Source organism: Camelina sativa, chromosome 13, assembly GCF_000633955.1.
Source record: "Camelina sativa cultivar DH55 chromosome 13, Cs, whole genome shotgun sequence".
Taxonomy (NCBI): Eukaryota; Viridiplantae; Streptophyta; class Magnoliopsida; order Brassicales; family Brassicaceae; genus Camelina; species Camelina sativa.
The window spans coordinates 6,627,411-6,653,508 of NC_025697.1; the positions used below are offsets into that span (position 1 = coordinate 6,627,411).

At 38.6% G+C, this 26,098-nt stretch overlaps 6 protein-coding genes and 1 pseudogene across 7 annotated transcripts in view; 3 read left to right on the top strand and 4 right to left on the bottom strand.

The window, feature by feature from the left end:
- Positions 193–2,571, bottom strand: LOC104735568 (UDP-glucose 6-dehydrogenase 3). Its single transcript, XM_010455383.1, has 2 exons — positions 2,466–2,571; positions 193–1,884 (listed from the first exon to the last, which is right to left on the bottom strand). Exon 2 carries the CDS (start codon positions 1,867–1,869, stop codon positions 427–429), a length of 1,443 nt encoding a protein of 480 aa, XP_010453685.1. The 5' UTR covers positions 1,870–1,884; positions 2,466–2,571; the 3' UTR covers positions 193–426.
- On the bottom strand, positions 3,628–5,448 carry LOC104735569 (ankyrin repeat-containing protein At2g01680-like). Its single transcript, XM_010455384.1, has 2 exons — positions 5,106–5,448; positions 3,628–4,848 (listed from the first exon to the last, which is right to left on the bottom strand). Exons 1-2 carry the CDS (start codon positions 5,419–5,421, stop codon positions 3,764–3,766), a joined length of 1,401 nt encoding a protein of 466 aa, XP_010453686.1. The 5' UTR covers positions 5,422–5,448; the 3' UTR covers positions 3,628–3,763.
- On the top strand, positions 5,848–9,419 carry LOC104735570 (protein WVD2-like 4). The gene is made up of 8 exons (XM_010455385.2): positions 5,848–6,831; positions 6,933–6,978; positions 7,060–7,152; positions 7,244–7,363; positions 7,546–7,644; positions 8,715–8,774; positions 8,860–8,954; positions 9,100–9,419. Exons 1-8 carry the CDS (start codon positions 5,993–5,995, stop codon positions 9,233–9,235), a joined length of 1,488 nt encoding a protein of 495 aa, XP_010453687.1. The 5' UTR covers positions 5,848–5,992; the 3' UTR covers positions 9,236–9,419.
- On the bottom strand, positions 9,725–10,876 carry LOC104735571 (40S ribosomal protein S19-2). The gene is made up of 4 exons (XM_010455388.2): positions 10,707–10,876; positions 10,409–10,499; positions 10,133–10,316; positions 9,725–10,024 (listed from the first exon to the last, which is right to left on the bottom strand). The coding sequence occupies exons 1-4, from the start codon at positions 10,788–10,790 to the stop codon at positions 9,952–9,954; spliced, it is 432 nt and encodes a 143-aa protein (XP_010453690.1). The 5' UTR covers positions 10,791–10,876; the 3' UTR covers positions 9,725–9,951.
- Positions 11,107–14,257, top strand: LOC104735574 (annotated as a pseudogene).
- Positions 14,319–16,413, top strand: LOC104735573 (biotin carboxyl carrier protein of acetyl-CoA carboxylase 2, chloroplastic-like). Its single transcript, XM_010455390.2, has 7 exons — positions 14,319–14,549; positions 14,922–14,963; positions 15,049–15,167; positions 15,270–15,585; positions 15,748–15,819; positions 15,953–16,018; positions 16,114–16,413. The coding sequence occupies exons 1-7, from the start codon at positions 14,418–14,420 to the stop codon at positions 16,135–16,137; spliced, it is 771 nt and encodes a 256-aa protein (XP_010453692.1). The 5' UTR covers positions 14,319–14,417; the 3' UTR covers positions 16,138–16,413.
- LOC104735572 (nipped-B-like protein B) overlaps positions 16,390–26,098 on the bottom strand; it is an 11,005-nt gene continuing 1,296 nt past the window's right edge. Inside the window, exons 3-29 of one of the 2 annotated variants that reach the window (XM_019234887.1) lie at positions 25,026–25,276; positions 24,866–24,953; positions 24,521–24,774; positions 24,127–24,234; positions 23,901–24,012; positions 23,584–23,680; positions 23,330–23,516; positions 22,789–23,220; positions 22,193–22,710; positions 21,911–22,121; positions 21,786–21,836; positions 21,508–21,666; positions 21,252–21,419; positions 20,860–21,159; positions 20,631–20,783; positions 20,265–20,434; positions 20,077–20,185; positions 19,602–19,763; positions 19,413–19,517; positions 19,078–19,311; positions 18,861–18,994; positions 18,478–18,774; positions 17,983–18,394; positions 17,630–17,722; positions 17,417–17,542; positions 17,093–17,324; positions 16,390–16,828 (exon numbers count right to left, since the gene is read on the bottom strand). In XM_019234887.1, coding sequence (XP_019090432.1) covers positions 17,094–17,324; positions 17,417–17,542; positions 17,630–17,722; positions 17,983–18,394; positions 18,478–18,774; positions 18,861–18,994; positions 19,078–19,311; positions 19,413–19,517; positions 19,602–19,763; positions 20,077–20,185; positions 20,265–20,434; positions 20,631–20,783; positions 20,860–21,159; positions 21,252–21,419; positions 21,508–21,666; positions 21,786–21,836; positions 21,911–22,121; positions 22,193–22,710; positions 22,789–23,220; positions 23,330–23,516; positions 23,584–23,680; positions 23,901–24,012; positions 24,127–24,234; positions 24,521–24,774; positions 24,866–24,953; positions 25,026–25,276 — 5,162 coding nt within the window. In that variant the 3' untranslated portion in view covers positions 16,390–16,828; position 17,093. Of the gene's footprint in view, positions 16,829–17,092; positions 17,325–17,416; positions 17,543–17,629; positions 17,723–17,982; positions 18,395–18,477; positions 18,775–18,860; positions 18,995–19,077; positions 19,312–19,412; positions 19,518–19,601; positions 19,764–20,076; positions 20,186–20,264; positions 20,435–20,630; positions 20,784–20,859; positions 21,160–21,251; positions 21,420–21,507; positions 21,667–21,785; positions 21,837–21,910; positions 22,122–22,192; positions 22,711–22,788; positions 23,221–23,329; positions 23,517–23,583; positions 23,681–23,900; positions 24,013–24,126; positions 24,235–24,520; positions 24,775–24,865; positions 24,954–25,025; positions 25,277–26,098 lie in introns of those variants that run through there. The other variant, XM_019234886.1, reaches the window with a different exon arrangement.

The window sequence follows — 26,098 nt, forward strand, 5'->3', positions numbered from 1 at the left end:
GAGGGAGTGAAGTAGTGAACTTTTTGTTTCGCTAAGAGAATCCGACGTGGCAAGCGCGACCAATTGAAAAAGTGACTAAACAGAACATTGTTGAGTTGATTAATTATTGGACCAATAAAAAATGTATACAATAATATCAATCACTATATGGGAAAATTTGATTCTAAAATACTAACTGAAGAAGAAATCAACTAGAGAAAAACTTGTATATTTATGAAAATAATACTCAAAAAGCTTACAAGATTTGATAACCCAAGGTACATAATTACCAACAAAAACCAAACCTAAAATCTCTGTTGGAGTTCATAATACGAAGAACAAAAGCGACAATTATTGATCAAAACATAGTTAAAGATGAATGGAAAAACTCATGAGAATTTCGAAAAAAATGGAGAGAAAAATAAGCTAAGGAAAAGGTTTGTTTGTTTAGGCAAGAGCAGGCATGTCCTTGAGCCACTGGTCCAATGGCTTACCAATGGAGTAAACAATGAACCCAATCTTCCTGAGTTTCTCAGCGTCCACAACGTTTCTACCGTCGAAAACAAAAGCTGGTTTCTGCATATTCTCAAAGATCTTTTCGAAATCGAGTTTCTTGAATTCGTCCCACTCGGTTAAAATGCAGATACCGTGAGCGTCTTTGGTTGCCTCGTATGCGTCCCAAACGACCGAGACTTGTTTCACAGTGGTGGGACTCATGGGCTGGAGATGAAGGGGGTGGTCCCAGTCGAATTTGTTCATGGTTAAGTCTCTTTGGATCTGCTCTTCAGTGACTTGTGGGTCATAGATGCTGAGACGAGCTTTGTCACCTAACAGACCTTTGCAGACATCAATGGCTGGAGTCTCTCTAGTGTCTCCTGTGTCTTTCTTGAAGGCGAAACCGAGAACCGCAATCTTTTTGTTGGAGACTGTGTTGAACATTGAAGAGACGATGCGGTTAACAAATCTGGTTTTCTGGTAGTCGTTGATCTTGATGACTTGTTTCCAGTACTCAGCGACTTCAGGTAAGCCATTGCATTCACAGATGTAGACTAAGTTAAGGATGTCCTTCTGGAAACAGGATCCACCGAATCCAACACTTGAGTTCAAGAACTTGGGGCCGATCCGAGAGTCTTTTCCCACAGCGTAAGAGACCTCTGAGACATTGGCACCAGTTGCTTCACAGAGAGCAGACATTGCATTGACAGATGAGATCCTCTGTGCTAAGAAGGCGTTAGCTGCAAGCTTGGAAAGCTCAGCAGACCAAAGGTTGGTAGTGAGGATCCTCTCTTCAGGAACCCATTGAGCATAAACATCTTTCAAGGCTTTAACAGCTGCAAAGCCTTCAGGTGTTTCACGACCACCAATGAGAACACGGTCAGGCATGAAAAGGTCTTCAATAGCAGTACCTTCAGCAAGGAACTCAGGGTTGGAAAGAATCTGGAACTTGATTCCTTTGCTGTTGTGTGTAAGAATCTTCTCAATGGCCTCAGCAGTTTTGACAGGCACAGTTGATTTCTCAACAACAATCTTGTCAGAAACCGAAACATCAGCGATCATACGAGCAGCGCTCTCCCAGTAAGTCAAATCAGCAGCTTTGCCAGCTCCAAGACCACGGGTCTTAGTTGGGGTGTTGACAGAGACAAAGACAATGTCAGCCTCTCTCACATGTTTCTCAACATCAGTGCTGAAGAAGAGATTTTTCCCACGGCACTGCTTAACAACATCATCAAGACCAGGCTCGTAGATGGGGAGCTGATCACTGTTCCAAGCATTGATTCTTGGTACAGAGATATCAACAACGGCTACTTCGACAGATGGACACTTAAGAGCAATGACCGCCATGGTTGGACCACCAACATATCCAGCTCCAATACAACAAATCTTCACCATTTTTGCTTTGTTAACCTCCAGGAAAATAAAAATAAAAAACAAATCAGATCCAACCATTCAAACATTTGTAAATAAAATAACATTTGAGAGTGTCGGTTTAGAAAGAAAAAAAACTCAGATCCGGTTTCGTAAGAGTTAGAAGATGCACACAAAATACGTTTTACGTAAACATGAACCAAAACATTCATGATCATGCTTAATAATGACTAATGAGCCGTTTAAAGCCGCAAATTAACGAAAATTACACACGTAGAGCGAGAAATTCAAATCAAAAATCGCAGATCTGGTACATGCAAAAGAACCGGCCGGTTCAAGGATTGAGAAATTAAAAAAAACAAAAAACAAAAAACGTTAATGAGAAATGAAATTACGTGAATTGTCTGCAGATCACCGACACAGATCGAACCTTAACTCTGAACACAATCACACCAAATTATATGTTTGGATGGAAAAAATAAGCATTCGAAACTAAAACAGATCCAAATCGAAACAGGAGAGAAAGCGAGATCGGATCGCGAAAACACACAAAAATTGGATCGAGCAAAACACACAGATTAAGAGAGATTAAGAGAGGAAGAGAGAGAATTGATGGTTACCTTTTTTGGGTGAGAGCTACGTAGGCTCTGGTCTATAGAGTGATCGAAGAAAATGGAGGTGAAATCGGTAAATCTGACGATGGAGAAGAAGGAAGAAGAGCGGGGGTGAGTATGGAGTTTATATAGGTGGTGACATTCCTATATTACCCTTGAAACCGACAAAGATATAAACGCGGTTTAAAAGTGTTTTTTTTTGGTTACTTATTTAATTATTTACATTTTCAGTTAAAAATTAAATGACAAAACAAAAGGTTGAAAAAATGATGGGCCTCACAATGTTTGGCAGGTTTAAAGTTTCTTAAAATATTTTGACATTTATCCCATAGATTGGATTTCGACCAACATAATTTTGACTGTATTCTTATATATATATATATATATGTCAAATTAATAATAGTAAGTCATTCTAATTAAATCTATCTGAATTTGTTTTCTGGATAGTTTTTTCAAATATATATACTGGAAACGAAATAAATTCATTTATTGTCTTTCTCTCTTTTTTTTTTGTACTTGCATTGAAAAAGAATATGACTACTTGATACTTTACTAATCACAATAGATTTTATTTGTTTGTTAACGAGGTATTTTGCAAGCGTATTTGAGGCATATACATTACTGATTTGAATATTTTCTGTGAGTCGCGGTCCATTTTTTATATAGTTTATAATATTATTATTTTCCAAAAGTTTGGTGTTTAATTTCAATAATGTATATGTTAATCTACTTATTATAAAAACCAATATTGTATGAGTACTTAATTAGGTGAAGTCTGCAGGACAAACTTGAGACAAAATACTAATTGCACTTTGCTTCAAAACTCAGTCACACCTTTTTGAAGTGTTTCTCAAGCTATATATATATGAATATAATTATACAAAAAAATCACTAATAAAAAAGAAGAGTGTGGTTGAACTTACAATATTAAAACTATTGTGAAACAAAATTATATATACATATGTAAATCCAACCAATGAGAATATAACATAATTTGTTATACGTTGACGATTGACCAGCAAAACAGGCTGATTTGTATACAAATCGATGTGGTTTGCCATGTTATTAAACTTAACTCATCAGTGGCTATAGAACGGTAAAACTCCAAATCATGTTTTGTAGATTCACTAATTATGTTTCTAGTTGACATTCGAATTAGAATGCGTCATACGAAACCTTTCACTTTTTAGCAACGTATACTTCTCTCAATTTATGTAGTCTTTTTATGCAAATAATATGCATCATTCATACATTCTAGAATAAAAATACAAAAGCAACAATAAAATAGTAAGAGGAAATCAAGATCACCTAATCACGAGCCTATTAGGCGCAACACCTTTAGCTTGATCCATCGTAGTGAAACCTTCCCAAACCAATCCACTCTTGGGTCCACGCACCTTAGTTCTCTTAGACTGCACCCATTCCCAAAACCAAACCACCAATTCCCAAAAAATCAGAAGCACGACCGTACCCACACCTGCGATCATGAGCGCTCTTGCGTTCGGCTTGATCACATCCCCTGCTATAGAGTAAGCGAAGAGCAGAGGAACGAACAGAGCGTGATACCAAAACGCACTCTCTTGACCTAAATTCAACAAGCGTATCATCATATAAATGGCAAAGGAGAAACCCAAACTGTTCCAAAACCATAACGAGATAAAAGAGCCTTCGTCCATAACCACTGAGCCCGCTTTCGGACTGCTTGTTTTTGTACTGTTTTGACCGCCACCACTGAACCCGCTTGTACCACCGCCATCAGACACGCCTCCGGGAGGCTGGAGACCGGTCTGATAAGTAGCTGTGACTATGAGAGTTGCGACCACTAAAAGAGCATTTCTTCTCTCTTCAGAGATCCAAGAATAAAACCGAATATTCTTTGTCCGTCTTGATTCTCTCCAAGAAAGCTTGGACGCGAGTAGGTCCGATGTTGTCTTAATCTTAACCAGAGAAACAGAACGTTTTCCACCATGTCTCTTAACCATTCTCTCTATCTCTCTGTTATCGTGTAACGCAGCGACGTCGAGAACAGTGAAACCGTTCTTGTTCTCAATGTTGACGTTAATTTTGGAACTCTCTAACATCAGTTTCATAGCTTGAAGATTGTTTTCGTACGCCGCGAGATGTAAAGGCGAGTGACCGTCTTTGTCTCTTCGGTTTATGACTCTTGTCTCGATCGACTCTGCATCTTTTTGACACAATCTTAGGATCCATCCCATGAGAACTTTAAGAACGATCAGTCCTTCTCTTTGGTCGTAGTTATTCACGGCGATGTGAAGAGCATTCTCTCCGTTCACGTTTGCGTCCACGATGCTTTTGGGGCAAACCAAGAAGAACTCTGATATCAGATCAGTCTTCTTTTTGCTTACCGCAACTAGCAACGGCGTCATACCTTTTGTTGGACACGAAAAATGAAATTAACGACTCGGTTATCAATCCGGTTAAGCCGAGTGTAGGCTATCTACTTCAACTGACAATACCAAATTAACGTAATTTTCAAACTAGTATTGGTCATACTTCAATACTATCTCCAAGATTTAAACTTGCTAGATACATTTTTTTTTTGTTTGGTAAACAAAAAACTAGATACATATATTATAACACCAGTAATTCGGAATAACTCAACAAAATGAGTAAGGGTATACGTACCTTGTCTCCCTTTAAGACGAACAAGGCTTGGATCAACCTTAACTAGTTCAAGAACTAACCAGGGGTGACCGTGATTGACGGCGAGGTGTAACGGCGTAAGTCCGTCAGCGTTAAGTTTCCGAGCAAAAGAAGGTTTCAAGTTCAAAATTTCCATGGCAAACTCTGTTTTTCCGGCTACGGCTGCCACGTGGAGAGGAGTATTAAAGAATGGCACGTGGTCGATTTTATCAAGAACGTATGAATCTTCATTGATAAGTTCGTATAGTAGATCGATGTTTCCAGATTTAGCAGCAGCTTCTAATGACCTTTGATCCATTATTGCAGAGACGAAAACAACAATGACGATTGACGAAGGTGGTTAAATATGAGGGAGATGACAAGACGTAATTGGCTACGAACTGATAACTAAGTTTGTGAATAAGGAAATTCCCGATACAAAAAAAACAAATGAGAGTTGAAAATTATTTATGACGTGGTAGTATACGCCAATCATTTTGATCCAACGGTTAGGATAATACGAAACTAATCTGCTTTTATTAGATGTGACGTGGCATTAAACGTGGATTAAAACAGCATTAAATCATTAATTTGAAGATCTAATGGACAAGATTAAGAAAATAAATGATTTCTTTACTAATCTAAGTTTATTTATTAAAAAAGGCACCAAAAAGACTAGCCGTTATTAATTTGGAAGAGCGCCGCAACGGTCACATTTTGTTTTCCCCCAAATCTATCTATCTTCTTAACTCCTTCTTATTCATTTTTACAATACTCCTCAAGAGCAAAGACAAAAAAAAAACCTAATTCGTGTTGAGACTGATTCTCAGATCTAGATTTTGTATTCGTATTGCTCATTTGATTTCCAGATTCTGTTTTTGTTTTTTCCGATGGAGTCGTCGTTGGCATTGAAGAATGTGAAACCAGGTACTCCGGTGAAGGATCGGAGCAAGTTTCTTCAGTCCAAGGTTCAAGATACTTCCAAATCGCTGGAGAATTCAAACCCTAACATTTCGAGTCCGGCTAAATCGAAATCCGCGAAGAAATCATCGGCGCAGAAGAATCAGAGCCCGAACCCTAAGAACCACCCTACCCAGGCGGCGGTTTTCTCTCCCCGGAATCGGATCAGAGAGAGGAAGTTTGTTGTGGTGTCGAAGAAGAATTCGAGGAAAGGGAAGACGGATCCAGCGGTTACTGAATCGAAGGTTGCTGAGATCGAATGTAAATGCGGGGAGAGGAAGAAGGGGAACATGAAGTGTGTTTGTGTTGCGTATGAGACGCTTCGTGCTTCGCAAGAGGAGTTTTTCAAGAAAAGAATTGAATCGGAGGAGGAAATGGGAAGTTTGGAGGAATGCTGTAATCTTGGTGGAGATGGAGAAGAATCCGGAGAGACGGAGAAAATTGGGGTTTCTACGATGAAGAGATCAAGGGCTAAGGTGGTGGAAGAAGCACGGCAGAGTGTGCCTGTTTCTGGTAAAGTGATGAATCTTGTTGAAGCATTTGAGAAACTCACTTGCTTTAGTAATTCAAAGTCAGCCAACAAGAATGAAGAGAAGGAAACAGAAGAGGACATGAAGAAGCCGGTGAAACCTAAGTTATTGGAGGGTGAGAAAGAGCAAAACCAGTGGAGTTCTTCGTTTTGTCCATCTGAATTGGTTTTAACTGCTAAGAATCTCGGGTTAGACCCCAATGCCTCTGTTTCTTCGTCTTGGGACAGCACACGCGGCAGGTTAGTTCGTTATTGACTAAAAGAGTTTGCTTTACGTTTTCTTAACTGTTAGTTTTATGACTTTGTCTCGTTCTGAATTGTTTGATCTGGTGATGTTTCAGTGGTTTGAGTGGGAGTTCAAATGCTGGCCGGAGAAGCAGAAGAAATGTATGTGTCAATGGCATCTGATTTTGATTATTTGTCTTGATTTATATGTCAATTAAGTTTGATAATTTATGTTTATTGCAGAGCTTGGACTCGTCTACTACAATGGGAAGTAGAAGATCAAAGAAGAAGCAGGTTAAGGTCACTTCGTTGAAGCCGTTTAAGCTTAGAACTGAGGTATGAGTTTTTTTTTAGATGAAAAAACATTGAAAGTTTTGGGATTTCATGGTAGAAATTGACTTTGGTTTTATCTTTTGTTTCTCTGCAGCAAAGAGGTAAAATGAAAGAGGAGGAGTTTGCAAAAAAGCTTCATGAAATAACCATGGAGGAAGAAAAGATGAGAATCCCCATTGCTCAAGGTCTTCCATGGACAACCGATGAACCTGAGGTAAGCATGCTATGCTTGGTAACTTGCATGATTTTAATGGCAAAACTATAACTGTTTGTTATGGATCTTTCTTCTCAGAGAATTCAATCTCATGTTTGAAATGAAAGCAGACGATGTCTTGTTAAGTATGAATAGGCTTGCATATGGTCAAGTTATCATGCTAATGTTGTTTTCTGTTTCAGTGTCTAGTTAAGCCTCATTGGAAAGATATCACAAGACCAGTCGACTTGACGCTCCACTCAGATGTCCGGGCAGTAGAACGAGCAGAATTTGATTACCAGGTAAAGCTTGCTAATGCAATGATTAAATCTACATTTTTTTGGGTTTGAAGTAGAGTTGTGCCCTTACTTTTTCAAGATACCTTTAAATATAGCCGCTGGATTGACTTGGCTTCAATACATAGTTATACTGTCAAATCATTTAGGGCATACTTGTTTTCTTATCATTCTTAAGATGGTGTGTTGACAGTGAGAAAAAATGGTGATAGTGTCAAATTTTGTGTCCTTTAGTCTTGTAGCCAAGCCTATCTTGTCTATAATAACTTAGCATAGTTCTAAAACATGTCTCCATGTTAAAAGTGTGACTTTTTGTTGTTCTAGGTTGCCGAGAAGATGAGCGTCATTGAGCAATATAAAATGGAAAGNATGAAAGAGGAGGAGTTTGCAAAAAAGCTTCATGAAATAACCATGGAGGAAGAAAAGATGAGAATCCCCATTGCTCAAGGTCTTCCATGGACAACCGATGAACCTGAGGTAAGCATGCTATGCTTGGTAACTTGCATGATTTTAATGGCAAAACTATAACTGTTTGTTATGGATCTTTCTTCTCAGAGAATTCAATCTCATGTTTGAAATGAAAGCAGACGATGTCTTGTTAAGTATGAATAGGCTTGCATATGGTCAAGTTATCATGCTAATGTTGTTTTCTGTTTCAGTGTCTAGTTAAGCCTCATTGGAAAGATATCACAAGACCAGTCGACTTGATGCTCCACTCAGATGTCCGGGCAGTAGAACGAGCAGAATTTGATTACCAGGTAAAGCTTGCTAATGCAATGATTAAATCTACATTTTTTTGGGTTTGAAGTAGAGTTGTGCCCTTACTTTTTCAAGATACCTTTAAATATAGCCGCTGGATTGACTTGGCTTCAATACATAGTTATACTGTCAAATCATTTAGGGCATACTTGTTTTCTTATCATTCTTAAGATGGTGTGTTGACAGTGAGAAAAAATGGTGATAGTGTCAAATTTTGTGTCCTTTAGTCTTGTAGCCAAGCCTATCTTGTCTATAATAACTTAGCATAGTTCTAAAACATGTCTCCATGTTAAAAGTGTGACTTTTTGTTGTTCTAGGTTGCCGAGAAGATGAGCGTCATTGAGCAATATAAAATGGAAAGAGAAAGACAACAAAAGGTAAAGCTTATGAGATATAGTGGCCATATCCAATAATAGTGTCTTGCTCTATTATTGATTCTGATAAATCCAACATTTTTTTCAGCTGGCGGAGGAAGAAGAGATAAGAAGGCTGAGGAAAGAATTGGTCCCAAAAGCACAACCAATGCCATACTTTGATCGACCATTCATTCCAAGAAGGTAAAAAAACTGGTAGATTTAACCTGTCCTCTTGAAATCTCCTTTCTTATATAGACAGTGGTAAGTAGAGATAGTTATAACTGGTAACAATGAACTGCAAAAGCTGATACAATTGCTTCTTGTTGTTTTCTTTTATCATTAAAAGGTCGAGCAAACATCCAACTGCACCACGAGATCCCAAGTTTCATATACCACAACACAAGAAGATCAGATGCTGCAGTTCATCTTCTTGGAGTGAAACTGGCTCCTGCATGAGCGATTTCCAATATCAGTTTCTCTAAAAAGCCTCCTTTGGATTTAATAAATATATTATCCCTGTCCATATTGTCATTTTTAAAACTACATTACCTTCTGTAAGAGATCCAATCAAGCAACCAATTAGTTGCAGTTTCACAGATTCGACTATCATTCTTGTTCCACCTTTGTAATAATCTTGTCTACACCTAAGAAATGAGAAAGTTTTTATTTTGTTTGCAAAATCCTGTTGCTCTTGTTGAGAAATATTTGGAGTTGTAACTGAGAGACATCAGATGATTCATCTAATACTAACAACTACTTTCATTCTTTCCACTTTTGTAAGAAATGTGAGTTTGCTATTTGTTTGCAGATTTAAATATCTGACATATCAAGAATAAAACTGATCAAGAAAGATTTAAAACGTTTCAAGAATTTCAAGAATAAAACGTTTAGTTCTGGTCAAGAAAGATTTAACTATCTTCCAGTTTAAATTTGGATAAAACTGACATATCAGAAGAGTAAGTTTCATGGAGGAGAGAGTAAACTGTTTCTTGATATATTTCTATGAAGAAGAGTAAACTTGGGGGTACAAAATCACTGTAAGAACAAAACTTCAACAGCTTGAAATATCAAATTAGTTCGTCAAGATGAACATAACAGAAGAGAGGAGTAAAGATCTAAAATCACAAAACCCAAAAATCTCAGTAACATTCCCGAGGCTCTCCCAAAGCAAAGCACAAGGAGAAAAACATTCAGCTCTTCATGATTCAGCTGCAATACGGCCAGCAACCTGATCCAAATCCCGTTGACCACTTGAAGTAATTCTTCTTCCTCTGAGGCAGAGAATGAAAGAGGAAGTGAGAAGAGAGTTAGGCATTCCACAAGGTCTTGCTTGAAACAAGTTGTTTCCAAAAGTGCATATGCAAAGATTTTATTTTTACCCTTTAGTGTCGAGCTCGACGATGCTCATAGTGTCCAACTGTTGGAGAATATGGCGAGCAATACCACCACTGCTCTTACAGAAATGAGGTGGACGACTTCCATTTCTTTGGCTACCACCATAGATTCTTCGGAAAGCACCAACACCAAGACCACCTCTCAAGTAAATCTTCCTGGCCATAGAAGCTACACCAAACAAAGAGATCAACAACATTTTTACAATGAACTCTATAAAGAAACAGAAACAAACCGAAGAGAAAAGATAAAACTTTTTATACCAGCTCTAATGTAGTACCAATCAGGGTCGTATGGAGCAAGCTCCTTTAATCGACCAGTCTTCACAATGTCTGTCCATAGAGGTAGCTCGATCTGAATCAGACAAAAGTAATCATTTGTAAATACATTGAATTTCTAATTAGCCACCTATATGATCATTTCTATCTATATATCTCTGCCTCAGTCGTTTTACAGATTCAATGCCTCAATACAATATCAGAAGCTCCCAAAGTCCAATTCTTTCCTCCAACTGAAGCAAAATCACAACTTGAAAGAGAAGCAATGAAGCCTACCACTAACCTTTCCAGATCGCTTGAGGTGAGAAGCGTAAGCTTTCACGAAATCGTGAGGAGAAACATCTTTTACGGTTTTACCAGTCGCCATTGCCACGAGAAATGAAACAACTCAACTGAATCACTCCGTAAAGCCAAAAGCTTTCGATCTCCAGTCAGAAAGTGTATTTATATATATCTGAGCAATCAATCAATTTTTTCAATTAGGGTTTTTTACGGTCCGGGTCTCATCCTAAAATCACATTTAACCCGACCCGTATTAAACCTTGAAATTAGGACCCATTAAGGGCCCAATACATCGGTTTTATTCTAGAAGGTACAGTACGTCGTCGTTTCAATGGATGCTTCTTACTTGCCGAGTCGTTAAAAAGTTCATATATCCCTACTAGACTAGAGAGAGAGAGAGGCCGAGCTAGGGAAGCTAACACAAGCCATGGCGATTAAGCAGTTACTGACCTTGGCTCGAAGGTCACAGATAAGTTTATGTCTCAATCAAGCTATACGATTGGCTTCATCAGCCGTCGTTTCTGTGTCTCCGTTCACAACAACTCCGGTAACTTCTTCTTCCTTTCCGCTGCCGCAAGTTATGCCTTACGACAACGCGGCGGAAGCTGTGAAATCGAAGCTGAAGAAGCTCGAGAATCCTGATTTAAGATTCCTCAGATACGCTTCGCCGCACCCGATACTTGCCTCGCACGACGATCATATCTTGTCTTCCCCTGAGACTCGTGTCACCACTTTGCCCAATGGTCTCCGTGTCGCCACCGAGTCTGACCTCTCGGCCAAAACCGCCACCGTCGGAGTCTGGATTGACGCGGGGTCACGTTTTGAGTCGGATTCTACAAACGGTACGGCTCATTTTCTGGAGCATATGCTTTTCAAAGGCACGGGGAGGCGCAGCAGGAGAGAATTGGAGGAAGAAATCGAGAACATTGGAGGTCAGTTAAATGCGTATACATCGAGGGAACATATCACGTTGTACGCTAAGGTGTTGGATTCGAATGTGAACCAGGCGTTGGATATATTAGCTGATATGTTTCAGAATTCTGAGTTCAACGAAGCAAGAATCAACGAGGAGCGAGGTGTGATTTTGAGGGAAATGCAGGAGGTAATCTATTGCTTGAGTCGTACGTTATGTCGATGGTGATGGTACACTAAAAAGGCTTTGTTTGTAGGGAACTAGTCGGAGAAAACTAATTCCCTATCACTTGCATTTGTGTTCATTAGGTTGAGGGACAAACGCAGGAAGTTGTGCTTGACCATTTGCATGCAACTGCCTTCTAACACACAACTCTGGGAAGAACTATCTTGGGACCTGCTGATAATATCAAATCGATCACTAGGGATGATCTTCAGAACTTTATAAAGACTCACTTCACAGCTCCCAGAACTGTAATGTTTGGAAACCATACAGTTTTATCATTTGCTATCAGCTGTAGGCTTTTCTTTTTTCCATATTGATTCATCAAAAAATATGTCTTTCAGGTGATTGCTGCTGCAGGAGCTGTCACACACGAGGAGATTGTTGAGCAAGTGAAGAAATTATTTACGAATGTTTCCTCTGATTCAACGTCCACTTCTCATTTGGTTGCCAAGGAACCTGCCAATTTTACAGGCTCTGAGGTATATTAGAAACCAATATTATTGATTTATTTTTGTGTTTCGTTCGCATTTCATCTCTCTTGATTCGTTTCTTTTAAAAATTATTGTCAAGGTCCGTATGATTAATGATGACCTACCCTTGGCACACTTTGCCATTGCGTTTGAGGGAGCATCTTGGACAGATCCGGATTCTGTTGCACTTATGGTTATGCAAACTATGCTGGGATCATGGAATAAAAGTGTTGTTGGGGGCAAACACATGGGGTGAGAATTTGCTTATGATTAGTTTAGCTTTGCCATTAATTTCTATCAAAGTTTTGAGAGGAATTGATGTCATTCAATATTATGTATATGAGCAGCTCTGAGCTGGCCCAGAAGGTTGCGACTAATGAAATAGCTGAGAGCGTAATGACTTTCAACAACAACTATAAGGATACTGGTCTTTTTGGCATTTATGCTGTTGCTAAGGTGAACTTAGAATTCCATATCATAGTAGCATTTCTTACTTAAATTGAACATTTTTAACACAAAATTTTGATTCAATGATATATGTTGTGGGAGTACATGTCTTTTACCTTTTTTGGGTACTATTTCTCAGCCTGATTGCTTGGATGATCTAGCCCATGCCATTATGTACGCGATAACCAAGCTAGCTTATAGGGTCTCAGAAGATGATGTGACACGGGCCCGGAATCAGGTAAAAGTTCCAACCATCTTGCCCAGCATTCTCTTACTAATGTTCCATGTGATTGTCGATGCTTCTCTCTTTCATCATAAAGGTTGCATATGGAAGATCAATAGCAAGTACTGATTATTAGTTTTCTTCCTCCTATTGCAGCTGAAGTCTTCATTGTTGCTTAACTTAAATGGAACTACCCCAGTTGCTGAAGATATAGGTCGTCAGGTATGACATCCATCTTGTTTGACGTATAATAGGCTGATCCTGTAAACCTTCTGATTAGAACAGAGCGTATGATATAAGTTTATTGGTTCAAAGAACATAAACCCCAGCTATTCTTTGAAGCCCAAAAGAAACTGTAGGTTCTCAGTCTACTTTTGGGATACTAGGCCTATCATTTTCAAATTTGATCAGGAATGCCTCACCAGGTAACTAATTTTGCTTTTACAGCTGCTAACATATGGTCGTAGAATCCCAACTGCCGAGTTATTTGCAAGGATTGACGCTGTTGATGCCAGCACCGTGGGACATGTTGCCAACAAATACATTTATGACAAGGTTAGTTATCTGCTTCTTTTTGAAAAGTTTTGGATTAGCTTAGGGTAAAAAAAGAAAGTGAAACCAGGACACTGATAAATCACATTGGGATTTGTAGGACATGGTTATCTCAGCCATTGGTCCAATCCAAGAATTACCAGACTACAACTGGTTCAGACGCAGAACCTACTGGAACCGATACTGAGCCTTCCTAACTTCCCCTGATTCTTCCACACACCTTTTTATACCTTTTTTTTTTTTTTTTTTTTTTGTCTCTGGAGCATAAATTCAAAGATAGATTAGATTAGATTAGCAAGTAATGATAGGTTAGAATTCATTTATAATTTCCCCAACCGGGTGATAAAATAAGATTAGTGAAGATGAGAGATGAGAGATGTTACCCAAAAGGCCAAAGGCTGAGTAAACTCTTTTGACCAAAGATTGATTTATAAGTCTGTTGGATTTGTGAAATGAATGCAGATTAGATGGAAACAACCTCTCAAAAGTTGTGGAGGTTTCTCATGCCATTGTAACACATCAATAAGGGTACAGCTGAACACATAACATCTGTGTTGGTGTATATAAAGAAAAAAATACAAGGACAGACATAATGGAACTGAAAAGAAGACAAAATGAGCGGGTGTCTAACAAAACAACAACACTTGACAGGTTTGGTGAAGTTAGTTAAATGAAAATAGTTGGTTTTCTTCGTAAGCATCGAAATCAGATTCCTTTACCCAAAAAAAATAATAATAATAATGTTGAAATCGACAGTGTAAGTAAGACTAAGAAACACATCTCTCCCTTTTTCTCTCTCTCTCTCTCTCTTTCTCTCTCTCTCATATCTCTCCTCTCCGCTTCCTCGGTTTCATCGTCTACTGCATTTCATCTGTCTCAACAATGGCGTCATTGTCAGTACCTTGCGCCAAGATCTGTGCCCCGAACCGGCAGGTTTGTTCTCTTCCTGGAATCTCTACCCGACGATGGCAGCCGCTACACAGTGGCATCTCCTTTCCCTCCGGTGTATCTCAGGTTTCTTCTGCTCCCTCTTCTCCCTATCTCTCTCTCGCATATGAAAAAAAGAAAAAAGTGTGAGCCTTTACGAGAGATGATTGGCCTATTTATGTGAAGTTTTCGATTGGGTAATTGTGATCTGTTTAGTGTATATATAAAGTTTCCATTATTACTGAAGTTGGTGTGCCCTCGTGTTTAACAATTGAACTTACTTTTCCTGCACACTTTTTCAGTCTTCTGCCTTTAAATTATAACAAATCACTTGCAGATTCATAAGTTGATATAGTCATACATTTGTGCGTTTACGGTAATATACATTTAACGATGATGATCAAGTTATTGTCTTTTTGAATTTAGTATACATTGAATCATAATCAAAATCTTTTACAGACTCATTCTACAATCTGGAGGTTGAGTGCAACAACCAACGAGGTAAAGCCTTTGTCTTTTTACCAACAAGGTTCCATACAATTAATAATAGGATGTAACTTTCTTACTCATTTTCGACTTTACCAAGGTTGTTTCGAACTCTAGCCCAGTGACTAATGGTGGTTATCTGAACGGAAAAGCCAAAACCAATGTTCCTGAATCCGCCGAGCTCTCTGAATTTATGGCTAAAGTCTCGGGTCTTCTTAAGTGAGTCCAAATCCAAGGAATCCATACCACCATCTTTTAGTTTAGTTTCTTTCAATGAAACTAATCAAGCACTAAACATTTTTTTTTTTAAATCTTATTAAGGCTTGTGGATTCAAGAGACATAGTGGAACTTGAACTGAAGCAGCTCGACTGTGAGATCGTTATCCGAAAGAAGGAAGCTTTACAGCAAGCTGCACCCCCGGCTCCAGTTTATCACTCAATGCCTCCTCTAATGGCAGACCTTCCAATGCCTCCAGCTCAGTCAGTGGCTCCTCCTCCTCCTCCTCCTACCCCCGCCTCAACGTCTGCATCAGCAAAACCAACAACCGCCCCGTCCTCCTCTCAACCTCCACTCAAGAGTCCTATGGCTGGTACTTTCTACAGATCTCCTGGACCCGGTGAACCCCCTTTTGTCAAGGTACAAGAGGATGCAAAAAAAAAAAGAACTAAACAAATCATTGGTTCTTGGATGAAGTCGAATCAAAGTTTTGATAGTTCTGTATCGAGAAATCAATCATCGAGTGAAAAGACATTACATTTGAATGTGATATGGGTTTATTTTTGTGTTTGCACTTTGCAGGTTGGAGATAAGGTGCAGAAGGGTCAAGTTGTTTGCATTATCGAAGCTATGAAACTGATGAACGAGATTGAGGTTTTATTTTCTTTATAACATTACAATAACTTACAATCGAAATTTGCGAATTTGATGATTATATATGTTTGTGTAATCAAGTATTTGTGAGTTTTCAGAGTCTTAAACCTGTGAAATTATGTCTTGAAAATAGGCTGAGAAGTCAGGAACCATCACTGAGTTACTGGCTGAAGATGGAAAACCAGTCAGCGTTGACACGGTACTGTTGTTCTCTCTCCCTCTCTCCACTCTCTGGTGTGTTCTTATTTGAATCGGTTTTCAGATCCTTTAAGTAATGGTGACTTCTATATGCAGCCTCTGTTTGTAATCGTATCTTGAAACGATGAAGCATCCTTATAGCAGCTGGTTGAAAACATCTTCAAAGTCTCGATTTCCCTATACCGTCCGTGCTGGAAATTATCTCAGGTTAGGTTGGTTTGGTTTCAGTTTTCTATTCTTCCTTGCGAGCTTCAGTAGAGACTTTTGGGATTTCACATAACGTATTATGCACGTCTTTTAGAATAATAAATTTGACAAAGTAATCATTTACTCTGTTGTCATGGTGTATGTATTGTATCAAATATGTTCAGATCAAGAATCGTGTTTTTTTGTTCACTCATGAAATGTGTTGTTCGGATAATTTAGTTAGCTTTACCACTACTGACAAACAGTATTAGTTAGCTTTACTACTACTGACAAACAGTATTAGTTAGCTTTACTACTACTACTAAAAGAACAGGCTGCATGAACGTATTCAACTGGCCCATTACAAGCCCGTAAATATGGGCTGTTCTAAATTAAGTTTGATTAGAAGCCCCACGAGTTAACCCATATATGAGTGACTTAAAATCCACGCGCATCATAAGCGCGTGTCATCATATTCTCCGGGTTGATCACAGTTTTTAGCATTTTTCGCCTATATCCGGATTCCGGAAACTGATATGATCAAAGCGCGTGAAGCGGTCCAAAGCTGCACTATCTGTATTTCCTCGTCTGCCGATAATCTTGCACTGCTATACTTGGAACTGTCCTGATATGTTGAATAAAATAAAACATTTGAAATCGGAAGTAATCTATATATAAAAATGTAGTTTGAACATTAAAGATGATACTTCTACTTTGATTTTTTCTCTTTCCAAGAAAATATTTTAACGTTCTAACTTCGTTTTTGTCTTCCTAATTTAGTAAGAAAGGTTACTGTACATTGGTTAAGAGCCTAAACAACAGCGTTCTTGATATCTTTGTAGTGCTGCTTTATGTACAGTAATCTAATAACAGGAGCAAGGGATCTCACTTTATCTTCTGTTGCTACTTCTGGTGCTGTAACTCAGTCTCCGAGAAGCTCCTCTTCCACCTCCTCCATGCCATCCTTTGTCATCTTCGTCGTCATCTTCATCATCTTCATTGTAGGCCACTGCTTTTTTAGCAGATCTTGAAGTTTTTCTTGGCGTTGGGCGTTTTCTCTTGAAGCTTGCTGAATAGATGGTGAAGTCAACTGTATCTTCTCTCATTGCGTTCTTAAACTCCTGCAAGAAAGAAAGATGAATACAATAATGATTTCGGTGCCCAGGGATTTAGATTTTACAAGTTAAGAAGAAAAAGGCTTTGGGGTTTTGACCTGATATCTCTGAACTAAGTCTGGATATGTTGAAGGTAAGTCGGTGCGAGTTTCGCTGAGATCAAAGGCAATGTTTTGTTTGGACAGAGGATCTCCTAACTTCAATGGTTCCGTTGGAGAATAGGCCTGAGATATTGTTTTTATCCAACAAAAATCACGTTCCGTGAACAAAGTTAAAGAAAAAGAATAACAAGCGGAAAGAGAAAACCGTACTTGGCACCGGTCATCAATTAAGCTGTACGTGACTTTTAAGTATCTCTTGAGCTTCAAAAGAAGTTGTATAGCTATAGCTGCTAAGCAATCAACCTGAAATATATAAAAACAATGATGATATCAAGAATTCTCAACTTTGATAAACCATATGTAAAGCTGAACGACTGAACTGATCTGAAGTGAAGCATTGTTTTAAGAAAATTGAGTAAAACAAAATGTACCAACCTCATCTATGCAAGATTCGTTTTACATTAGTTATCTTCCATGACCGAAAAAGTGAAAATTTTATACAATAAAAGAAACCCAAATTTTAACACCCGAAGTATCACAGGAGAAAAAGGTATGAAAACTACCTGAATTTTCTGTAGATCATCGGTAGATAATTCAGGAGGATCAGATGAGGTCGTCTTGTGCACATCTGCGTTCCCATTGTGGACTTGATATGAAGTGAACTGATCCCTTGGATTTTGGTATGCTGCTCCATTGAGGTCAATTGGAGTTGGATGGCCATAGGAATTCCAATGCATCGGTTCATCTTGGATTCTAGTGTTTAGATCCATCATGTGCATATGTCCGGGAAGCGAATGTTGTTGGTATGTTCCATTTCCGTGCTGAGTCTTTGTGGAATCTTTATGTAACGAAGCCTTCAAATTTGACTCGACTGCACCAGCTCGAATTTGCATTACTCGGTTTATGGAATATACAAGATAGAGCGGCTCATCAGGTGATGTGAATGGAAGTAAAGCAAGGGTTTCAGTGCAATACCTGTAAAGAGAAACAGTAAAGTTAGTTTTTATTTTACCACAAAGAGACTGTAAAGGTTTTTATTTGTAGCAGCAATTACTCACTTCAGAAATGATATTACTGATTCACTCCAGGTTGGATTATCAAACTTGCGAACAATCGAAGTCATAAATTTGTTTCGAGAAATCCGGTTTCCACGGATAAGCTTGTAGATCCTAGAGACGCCAAGTCTAGCTTGTGTGAGAGTACTATTAGTATGATCATTTTTCCCCGACATGTTTGTCGATCTCTTTTGCTGAAGACTTTGATTTGGTTCTGAAGTGACCTGGCTGATGGATTGCATGAAGATGAACGACATTTGGAGTCCGTCACCGAGACGGCTCTCAAAAAATGCCGGATACCTAATGAAAATGTCGAGGTGTGTCAGTGCGCTGATAATTGATGAGCAATTAATGTAAAAATTTGTGAAAAACAATCAGAGGATTACTTCTCATGCATATTCATTAGTAAATGATGGGCCAGCTTTTGGTTGGCCTCTTGAGGATCTGTCTCGAGGGCGATCAAATAAGGAACACACGTAATAGGATGAACTAGACCTTGACGTAGTACAACTTCCACTATCTGCGAAACAGAATACCTCTCAATGGTTCATACAACAGCAAAGAGAAAGAAGCAAAAAATTATTAATCGAAAAAAGGGTAAACCTTGAGAGCAGTCTGGCGAATTTGATCATCAAAGTCCAAGCATCTACCTAATATCTTATCCCAATACAACTGCACAATGCCTCCGCAAATGTTGGTGTCACCTGCACCAGCGGCCACGGGTACTGCATGGCCACCTTGCTCAATTGTTTTAACTATGTTATCACTGGCTTTCTCGGATCCCAATTGTTTTTCCGCATCAAGAAGGTATTCATACATATTTTGTAATGATTGCATCTGAATAATGAGCATTAAAAAAGTATGTAACCATATGTAAGCGTATAACAAAACATGTAAACCATATAAATCGGAAAAGCATATAGAATGGGTGATATTACCTTCATACGCCCGTTTGCTTCATCTGATAATGTACTCTCGATTATTTTTCCAATGTCTTCTTCCAACATGTACTCAGGTCGTGCAATTAGGATGAATCCTAAAGCCTACAAAACGTTTGGGGGTCACCGTTATTCTAGCATAACGCAATATCAATAATGAGTAACAGACTAGAACTGTATGCACCATACCTGCAACGACCTGACTTTCAAAGCAAGATCTTCTGTTTGGAGGTGTCGTTTAAATAAATTAAGACAGCCAGAGAGATTGAAAATCTTGCCACCCGAGGTGCTAATAAGAGTGTTTCCATGGCGGATAAGTAAGCCAAGACAAAAGAGGGACCGCCCAGCAATCTGAAGTAAACAACATATTTTCACCATTAAGCTTCTTTTTTTTTTGTTTTTATATGAAATCACCATTAAGCTTCAATTTAACCTGTTGGTGGGTTCATGTTATAAAGAATATGAGTTATTTCCACTCAGACAACACTAATGAGAATAGGAACAAACCCACAATAGCAACCAAATTTACACTCACAAATGCAAGCCATACCGACCCAGAGATACTCTGCTTGTAAAACGAAGTGCATGAAACAAGCCTCAAAGACCTTAATTCTGGTAAACATGAAAGAATCCTGACACATGATCATTTCAAAGTAAAACCCACCTGTGTGTTATCGGAACCTTGGGCCTCCAGCCGCTTAAAAAAGAACTGAAGAAGATGCTCAACTATGCTAACACCTTTTCCCGCCAATTTACTCACAGAACAGAGACACCTGAAAAGAAATGAACTTATGGGAAAGCGAAAATGATGTATAGAGCCAGAAGTGATAGTAGTTGAAAAATAGAGGGTACCTAACACATGCATGAACAACAGTTAGAAACGAATGTCGAACAATCATATGCTTTAGATCTTGTTCTAGATCTTCTGTGACACTTAAAGGCAGCTTGCGGATCAAGGGTAGGACAGAATCGATAATGAAAAGAATACTCTCTAGTAATTGTGCTCCAGTTCGACTATCACCCTGCAACAAATACAAGACGAAAGGCAAGTTAGCAACACTTTTCGTTGGAGATGCTACTGTGCACACGATTCAAAGTTTATTGCTTCTCTGGATTATTACCACTAATATTTTCAAACAAAACAAACATAGATATGCTCTTAACAGTATCATTCCTTTACAAAATTTAAGAGAATCTTGACAAGATTGGCCATATAACCTGACTCTTCATATATGGCTGTAGGGTGATGACAAACTTAGTAGGGTCTGAGGCCGGTGTACACAGACCAGGATCCACCAGACAAAAAGCATGCAAAACAAGTACATAAGGAAGTACTTGCACCTCTCCTTCTTCGCGGCTCATTTCTTCGACCTGAGAGAATAAAAGATGTTTATTATTGGTTCTCGACCAACCCATTAATGCACAGACATGGAGCTTTAATGTTGACCTGTAATATTTTTTCCAGTAAGCACTTGCACATCAACTCGCAACGCCTGCGTACTGATGCAAGAGCAACTGGGTTAATACCAGCAGCTTTAGCTGCTTGAGGGAAAAAATCCAAAGCCAAGGCACGCTTAATAATTGTCACAAGAAGCTGGTGGTTTGGGGTCCTGCTTAACAACCCAACCATTTGTTTGGTTTTCTTTTCCAGTTCCACTGGAATGGAGCTAGCATCACTAGCAAACTGAGTATGATGCCCTGGAGGTTCCTCAAACCAAAATTCATAGAAAGTTTTGCACACAAGATCCTGCAGATGAACAAATATGTATTATCGGTCTTGTATTTAAGCATGATATTACACCGAAAAGTAAAGACAATGCATACTAAATACAAAATTACCTGAACGCTAGACTCATCATCACTGATACGAGATAATATCTCCGCGCACGCACTTGTAAATTCAGAGAAGTTGGGATTTGAAGTACACATGTCACGTATTATCTTGATGGCTCGTTTTCGAACACTCACTCCAGTATCTTTAATCCTCTCAGCAACCTTCTCAAAGTACTGCAAAAAAATTCCATTGGTCAGCATAGAAACAGCAATAGTGAGGAGTGTGATATAACAATAATGCTACAGGGAAATGTAAATTTACCTTTATACCAACATCAGGATGTGATGCAATATGCCTGCCAACAAGTTCCAGTGCTGCTTCTCTAACAGATATTGCAGAATCACAAAACCTTCCTTCAACAGCCAACTGAACACGCTTATCACAAAGTACCTCTGGATCAGCTTCAACAATTATACTAACCTGTCATCGTCAATAACAGAATAATAATCAATGTATTATCAACGCTGGACTAGAATAACTGTACTCTGACTTTACGCCCAAACAGAATAACTATGTGTTTTAACATTTTGCTCACTTACTGCTCGCAAAGCTTTGGCCCTAATATTGGGAGCGCTCTCTCTTAAACTAGCCTGAAACAAATAATACAGTTAGAACAAGATGAAAACTCAACAAAAAAAAAAAGACGCACGCAAAACCCACTAACCAGAAGCATGTGTAGAATCTTATCAAATCCTCTGGAAAAGGAATTATTTAGCCCAAGCGCTAAAGTAATCTTCTTGATAGCATCTCTTGTCAAGAACGAATTAGTTGCTCCAGAGTTACGGATTATTGACTTTGCTTTCAGTCTGGCGATGTAATATTTGAATTTCTTCTGAGATTTCGGGACATCTTTATACCAAAGGCACAGATAAAACCTGCACAAAGCACCTTCCATAAAAGACCTACCGATATTCAAAAATCCGTGTGAAAGAAGTCAGGAACAAACCAGCAAATGAAAGTATGCACATCATCAACAGATCCTGCATCCTGAAGGTAATTCAAGAGCATCTGTTGCACAACTTCAGTCTTCGTGATCATATTTAAGTTTCCGATGTTTTCTTCTGATTCCAACTTACCAGTACTCTTTGTGTCTGTCTTGCAGTAAGACTGTAGTACAAGAAGTTGCCTCTTGCACACGCAAAACGGACAGTGCCAATTTCGACTTGGAATGTCTAGTTCCTTTAAACCCAAACAGTCAGCATGAAACCGCCTTTGACAGATTTGACAGACCAATAAGCTCCCGGCCGTTTTACCTAAACAAACAGCGCAATCTTTTGCGCAAACTTGGTCGACGCTAGTTTCACTATCAGATTCTAGTGACGTCCAGAAAATTTCTTTACTGCAGAGGACAGCATCACGTTTTAACCTTGCAGCAATTGTACCCAACAAGTCAATGGCCATTAATCGAGCAGAGATATCTTTTGATTTCAACCCTGCATTATGCAGCAGTATGACACAGAGAACCTGCAAGAGTTGACCTGTCAGAGTGGAAGAAAACATTGACTTGTAACTAGAAAAAACACAGAAACACAGTACAATTACCTCAAGGATAGGAGACACGGATGGATATTCAGGAATATTCAATGCTGTCAGTAAATCTATAACAAGATTCTCAATAATCAATTTGATCTCTGAAGCATCCTGACCCTTAAAACTGGCAAATCGTTCAAGGACACGAGTCCAGAAGAGGCAACATGTTTCTGTAGCCGCTTCATGACATTTAGTTAGGTAGCCAACATCAACTGGGATATCCAGTATGGAGTTTCCACTCGAAGCCTGTCTCGAGGTTTCAGGAAGGCTTGTGCTGTTGTGAACCAACTGAATAAGCAAAGCAGTGACCATTTGAATCTGCCTCTGTTCTTCATCAGGGAGAAGATACGCTCTCAATGCTCGTTTCGAGGAAGGTAACTTCCATAGTAATTGAGATATTTCATCTATCACATACGTTCGGTGTTGAGCATATGAATTGTATATCTGCATTAAAGCAGACATTTAAACATATTTTAAGAACATTGCTACGGGAAGACACTGACATTTATAACAGATAACACAGGAAAGATGTGGAGTAAATGGAAAGTCTTACACCACCGATTAAGCTAATTGATTTAAGTTGTAGAAGTTGGATGTTTTCCACCAGAAATGTCGTAATACTTGTCTTCAACAATTGTAAAATGCAACTGTCAGACAACCTTTCTACCAACAACAGGTCCTTGAGTAAGCCAAGAATAGTGCAAAGTTTCTGTTGTGCAGTATTCACTGCTCCAGAGATCCTACAAACAGAAATAGCAATGGGAAAATGAACTAATATCACAAACAAATGGGTATTAATCAGTAAACCTGTTCACTGCCGACTTCTTCACTTTGCCGATCTTTCCTATGCGCCGCCTTTTGCTGGCTGAGCCCATGTCATGATCGTGATCATCATCATCATCACCTAGAAGAGCATGTGGCACATCGATATATTAGAATTAATAAGAACATAACTTGTGGAGTATAAATGAGAATATTAAAAACAGCATAGTATGCCTGCGGCACAATCATTGTGCTTACATACTAGGATAATTATCAAGTTTCAGAATAGGGAATGACATGCCATGCATTGAAACAGAATATTTATAGCAAATAAAACTTCCAAATTAAATTGGAAAAACAACCTTCAAATGCAACATTTTCTACCGGTTTACTTGCAGTACGGTATGATGGATCATAAGCAGACATAACAGCCATCATTTGGTGCCTAGAAAACTCCAGAATTCTCTCAATTATCTGATTGAGAAAAGTATAAAGATAAAGATGAGCCACAAATATGGTCAAACGGTAGCAGTGTGCAGATAAAAATTAACAGACTTCAGGGAAAACAAACACTTAAGAAGCACTCACCTCCTCCTTGTAGAGCTGCTTTGGCATATCACTGTTGGCCATCACTGCAAGTGATGCATGGATTGACTCAAGGGCACCAAGAACCAATAACACTGAATCTGAATCTGCCTGAAATGTTTTTGCGTAGAAAATGTTAGGAAAAAAAGAAAAAGAAAAAACGTATTTGTCACCTCTAATATTAAAAGTGATCATTCAGCACACAGTCAGAAGAAATAAATCATTAATGCATCCTTGCAGGTCTAAGAAACTATATTTCGATCAGAGAAATAATGAGTTTGATTGAAAGCTAAATTGTATGATAAAATAGTCCATGAGTCAACTGCAACATGAAAGAATCCCCACAACTGTAAGGCATGAGAGGAGCATATAGACAGCCAAACAGAAAATTACTCACATGTTCACTATAAATGGACAAGCCTTCTGCCCTGTGTATCTGATGATCCAGAGTGTGCAATAACCTCGATAGAATATCAACAGGTACCATATGCAGAAGCATTTTCGACCGTATAGACATCAATTCATTTACAAGAACACGGACTTCATCAACAGGCACTGGTAACCACTCTGCTTCATCCCTATCATCACCAGAGACTTCAGCTCTGCCACAGAAGTCTTCTAACATCTCACAAAAGCTTGTTACAATGGACTCTAAACAAGAGTTAAGAAACTACAATTAGTTAGAGGGTAGGGGTAAATGCAATGAAAACAAGCTTTTGTGACAAGCTTCTAACAAAAAGACCTTGCAGCACAGATGGATCTGGTTGAACTGAAAACGAGTCATCTTTACGTTTCTTCTTTCCCTTTGGCTTCTTGGAAGCAGAAATTTCCTGCAATTTAATTTAGTTATGCCCACACATAAGAAAGCCACTTGTAGGTGACGATTATGATAATGGGCTTACATTCATGGTACTCGTTTCAGGCCGAGAGTCATGATACGCGGTAACATCTTTCGGTGACTGGTTTGTCAAAGGTTCGTGCTGCAAACTATGATCTTCAAGATGATTTGATGGGAATACCCTTTTCACAGGTTCAGGTTGTATATTCCTAGCTAAATGATTATCCGTCTGCCGTTGAATCTGGACAGGAACACTTGGCTCAGAAATTATCTTTTGAGGCTCTTCATTGGTAAAGACTGAATCGCAGGTCGGACCTGATTAATTTAGAAAATTGTGATAAATAATAAACACAAACATATTGAATCTCTATCATACACAAACGCAATAACAACCAAACAACTAGAAAAGCTTAGCACAATGGAACGTGGAATAGAGGTTCAATACCACCTGACTGGGTGAACAAAGAAGGAAGATAACTTCTTAAATGCATCTTAAATGCGTACCAAATATTTGAAAAAACATAAAGGATTCTTCAATATTTCCCCCGAAATCTGTAATTACTCCATAGGACAGTTCAGCCAAAAAAGGAAAAAAATGAGAAGGTTTCATTTACCGGGGATAACATACTCAAATGCTCCAGGATTGCATCGTAGAACTTGATCGTATAACTGAGAATGCTCCACAGAATTACAATTAAGAGCCACAGCTTCGTTTCGAAGATCCCTGTAAGATAAATTCAGAGAAAAATAAGTTAGTCTCGACATGAATTTTCCCGTGGAACAGAAAATGCGCTCCAGCATCACTTAATTGAAGGTTAGCTTTGAAAATAATCGCTTTAACCAGTACAGAACAATATGTTACTGATAACCTCACCGGCAAAATTAACAAAACCTGAAGACGTAAACATTTTATAATCTTCTTTATATTACAAAATCAGCCAAGAAAACAACAGATTATCGTAAATTAGCTGATCCGTTAGCTTCACATATGAAACACGAGATAATCAACTTAACAATACTAACAACGAGTTAGATTCATGTATAAGATTCTCAAACAAAATTTCACCAATCCAATTGAAAAAAAAAGAAGCACAAACTAGTTTCTGATTCCCAGAAGCGAAATTATAGTTGCCAAAT

What these genes read in the sequence shown, in the direction of transcription:
- LOC104735570 (XM_010455385.2), top strand. Translation starts at nt 5,993, where the DNA reads ATGGAGTCGTCGTTGGCATTGAAGAATGTGAAACCAGGTACTCCGGTG. An exon ending in TGGGACAGCACACGCGGCAG is followed by an intron (nt 6,832 to 6,932) that starts GTTAGTTCGTTA and finishes GTGATGTTTCAG; the next exon opens with TGGTTTGAGTGGGAGTTCAA. An exon ending in CGACCATTCATTCCAAGAAG is followed by an intron (nt 8,955 to 9,099) that starts GTAAAAAAACTG and finishes TATCATTAAAAG; the next exon opens with GTCGAGCAAACATCCAACTG.
- LOC104735571 (XM_010455388.2), bottom strand. Translation starts at nt 10,790, where the DNA reads ATGGCGACTGGTAAAACCGTAAAAGATGTTTCTCCTCACGATTTCGTG. An exon ending in TTGGTACTACATTAGAGCTG is followed by an intron (nt 10,317 to 10,408) that starts GTATAAAAAGTT and finishes TGTTTGGTGTAG; the next exon opens with CTTCTATGGCCAGGAAGATT. An exon ending in GTCGAGCTCGACACTAAAGG is followed by an intron (nt 10,025 to 10,132) that starts GTAAAAATAAAA and finishes TCTCTGCCTCAG; the next exon opens with AGGAAGAAGAATTACTTCAA.
- LOC104735569 (XM_010455384.1), bottom strand. Translation starts at nt 5,421, where the DNA reads ATGGATCAAAGGTCATTAGAAGCTGCTGCTAAATCTGGAAACATCGAT. An exon ending in TCGTCTTAAAGGGAGACAAG is followed by an intron (nt 4,849 to 5,105) that starts GTACGTATACCC and finishes GTCCAACAAAAG; the next exon opens with GTATGACGCCGTTGCTAGTT.
- LOC104735568 (XM_010455383.1), bottom strand. Translation starts at nt 1,869, where the DNA reads ATGGTGAAGATTTGTTGTATTGGAGCTGGATATGTTGGTGGTCCAACC.
- LOC104735573 (XM_010455390.2), top strand. Translation starts at nt 14,418, where the DNA reads ATGGCGTCATTGTCAGTACCTTGCGCCAAGATCTGTGCCCCGAACCGG. An exon ending in GTGAACCCCCTTTTGTCAAG is followed by an intron (nt 15,586 to 15,747) that starts GTACAAGAGGAT and finishes TGCACTTTGCAG; the next exon opens with GTTGGAGATAAGGTGCAGAA. An exon ending in AACTGATGAACGAGATTGAG is followed by an intron (nt 15,820 to 15,952) that starts GTTTTATTTTCT and finishes TCTTGAAAATAG; the next exon opens with GCTGAGAAGTCAGGAACCAT.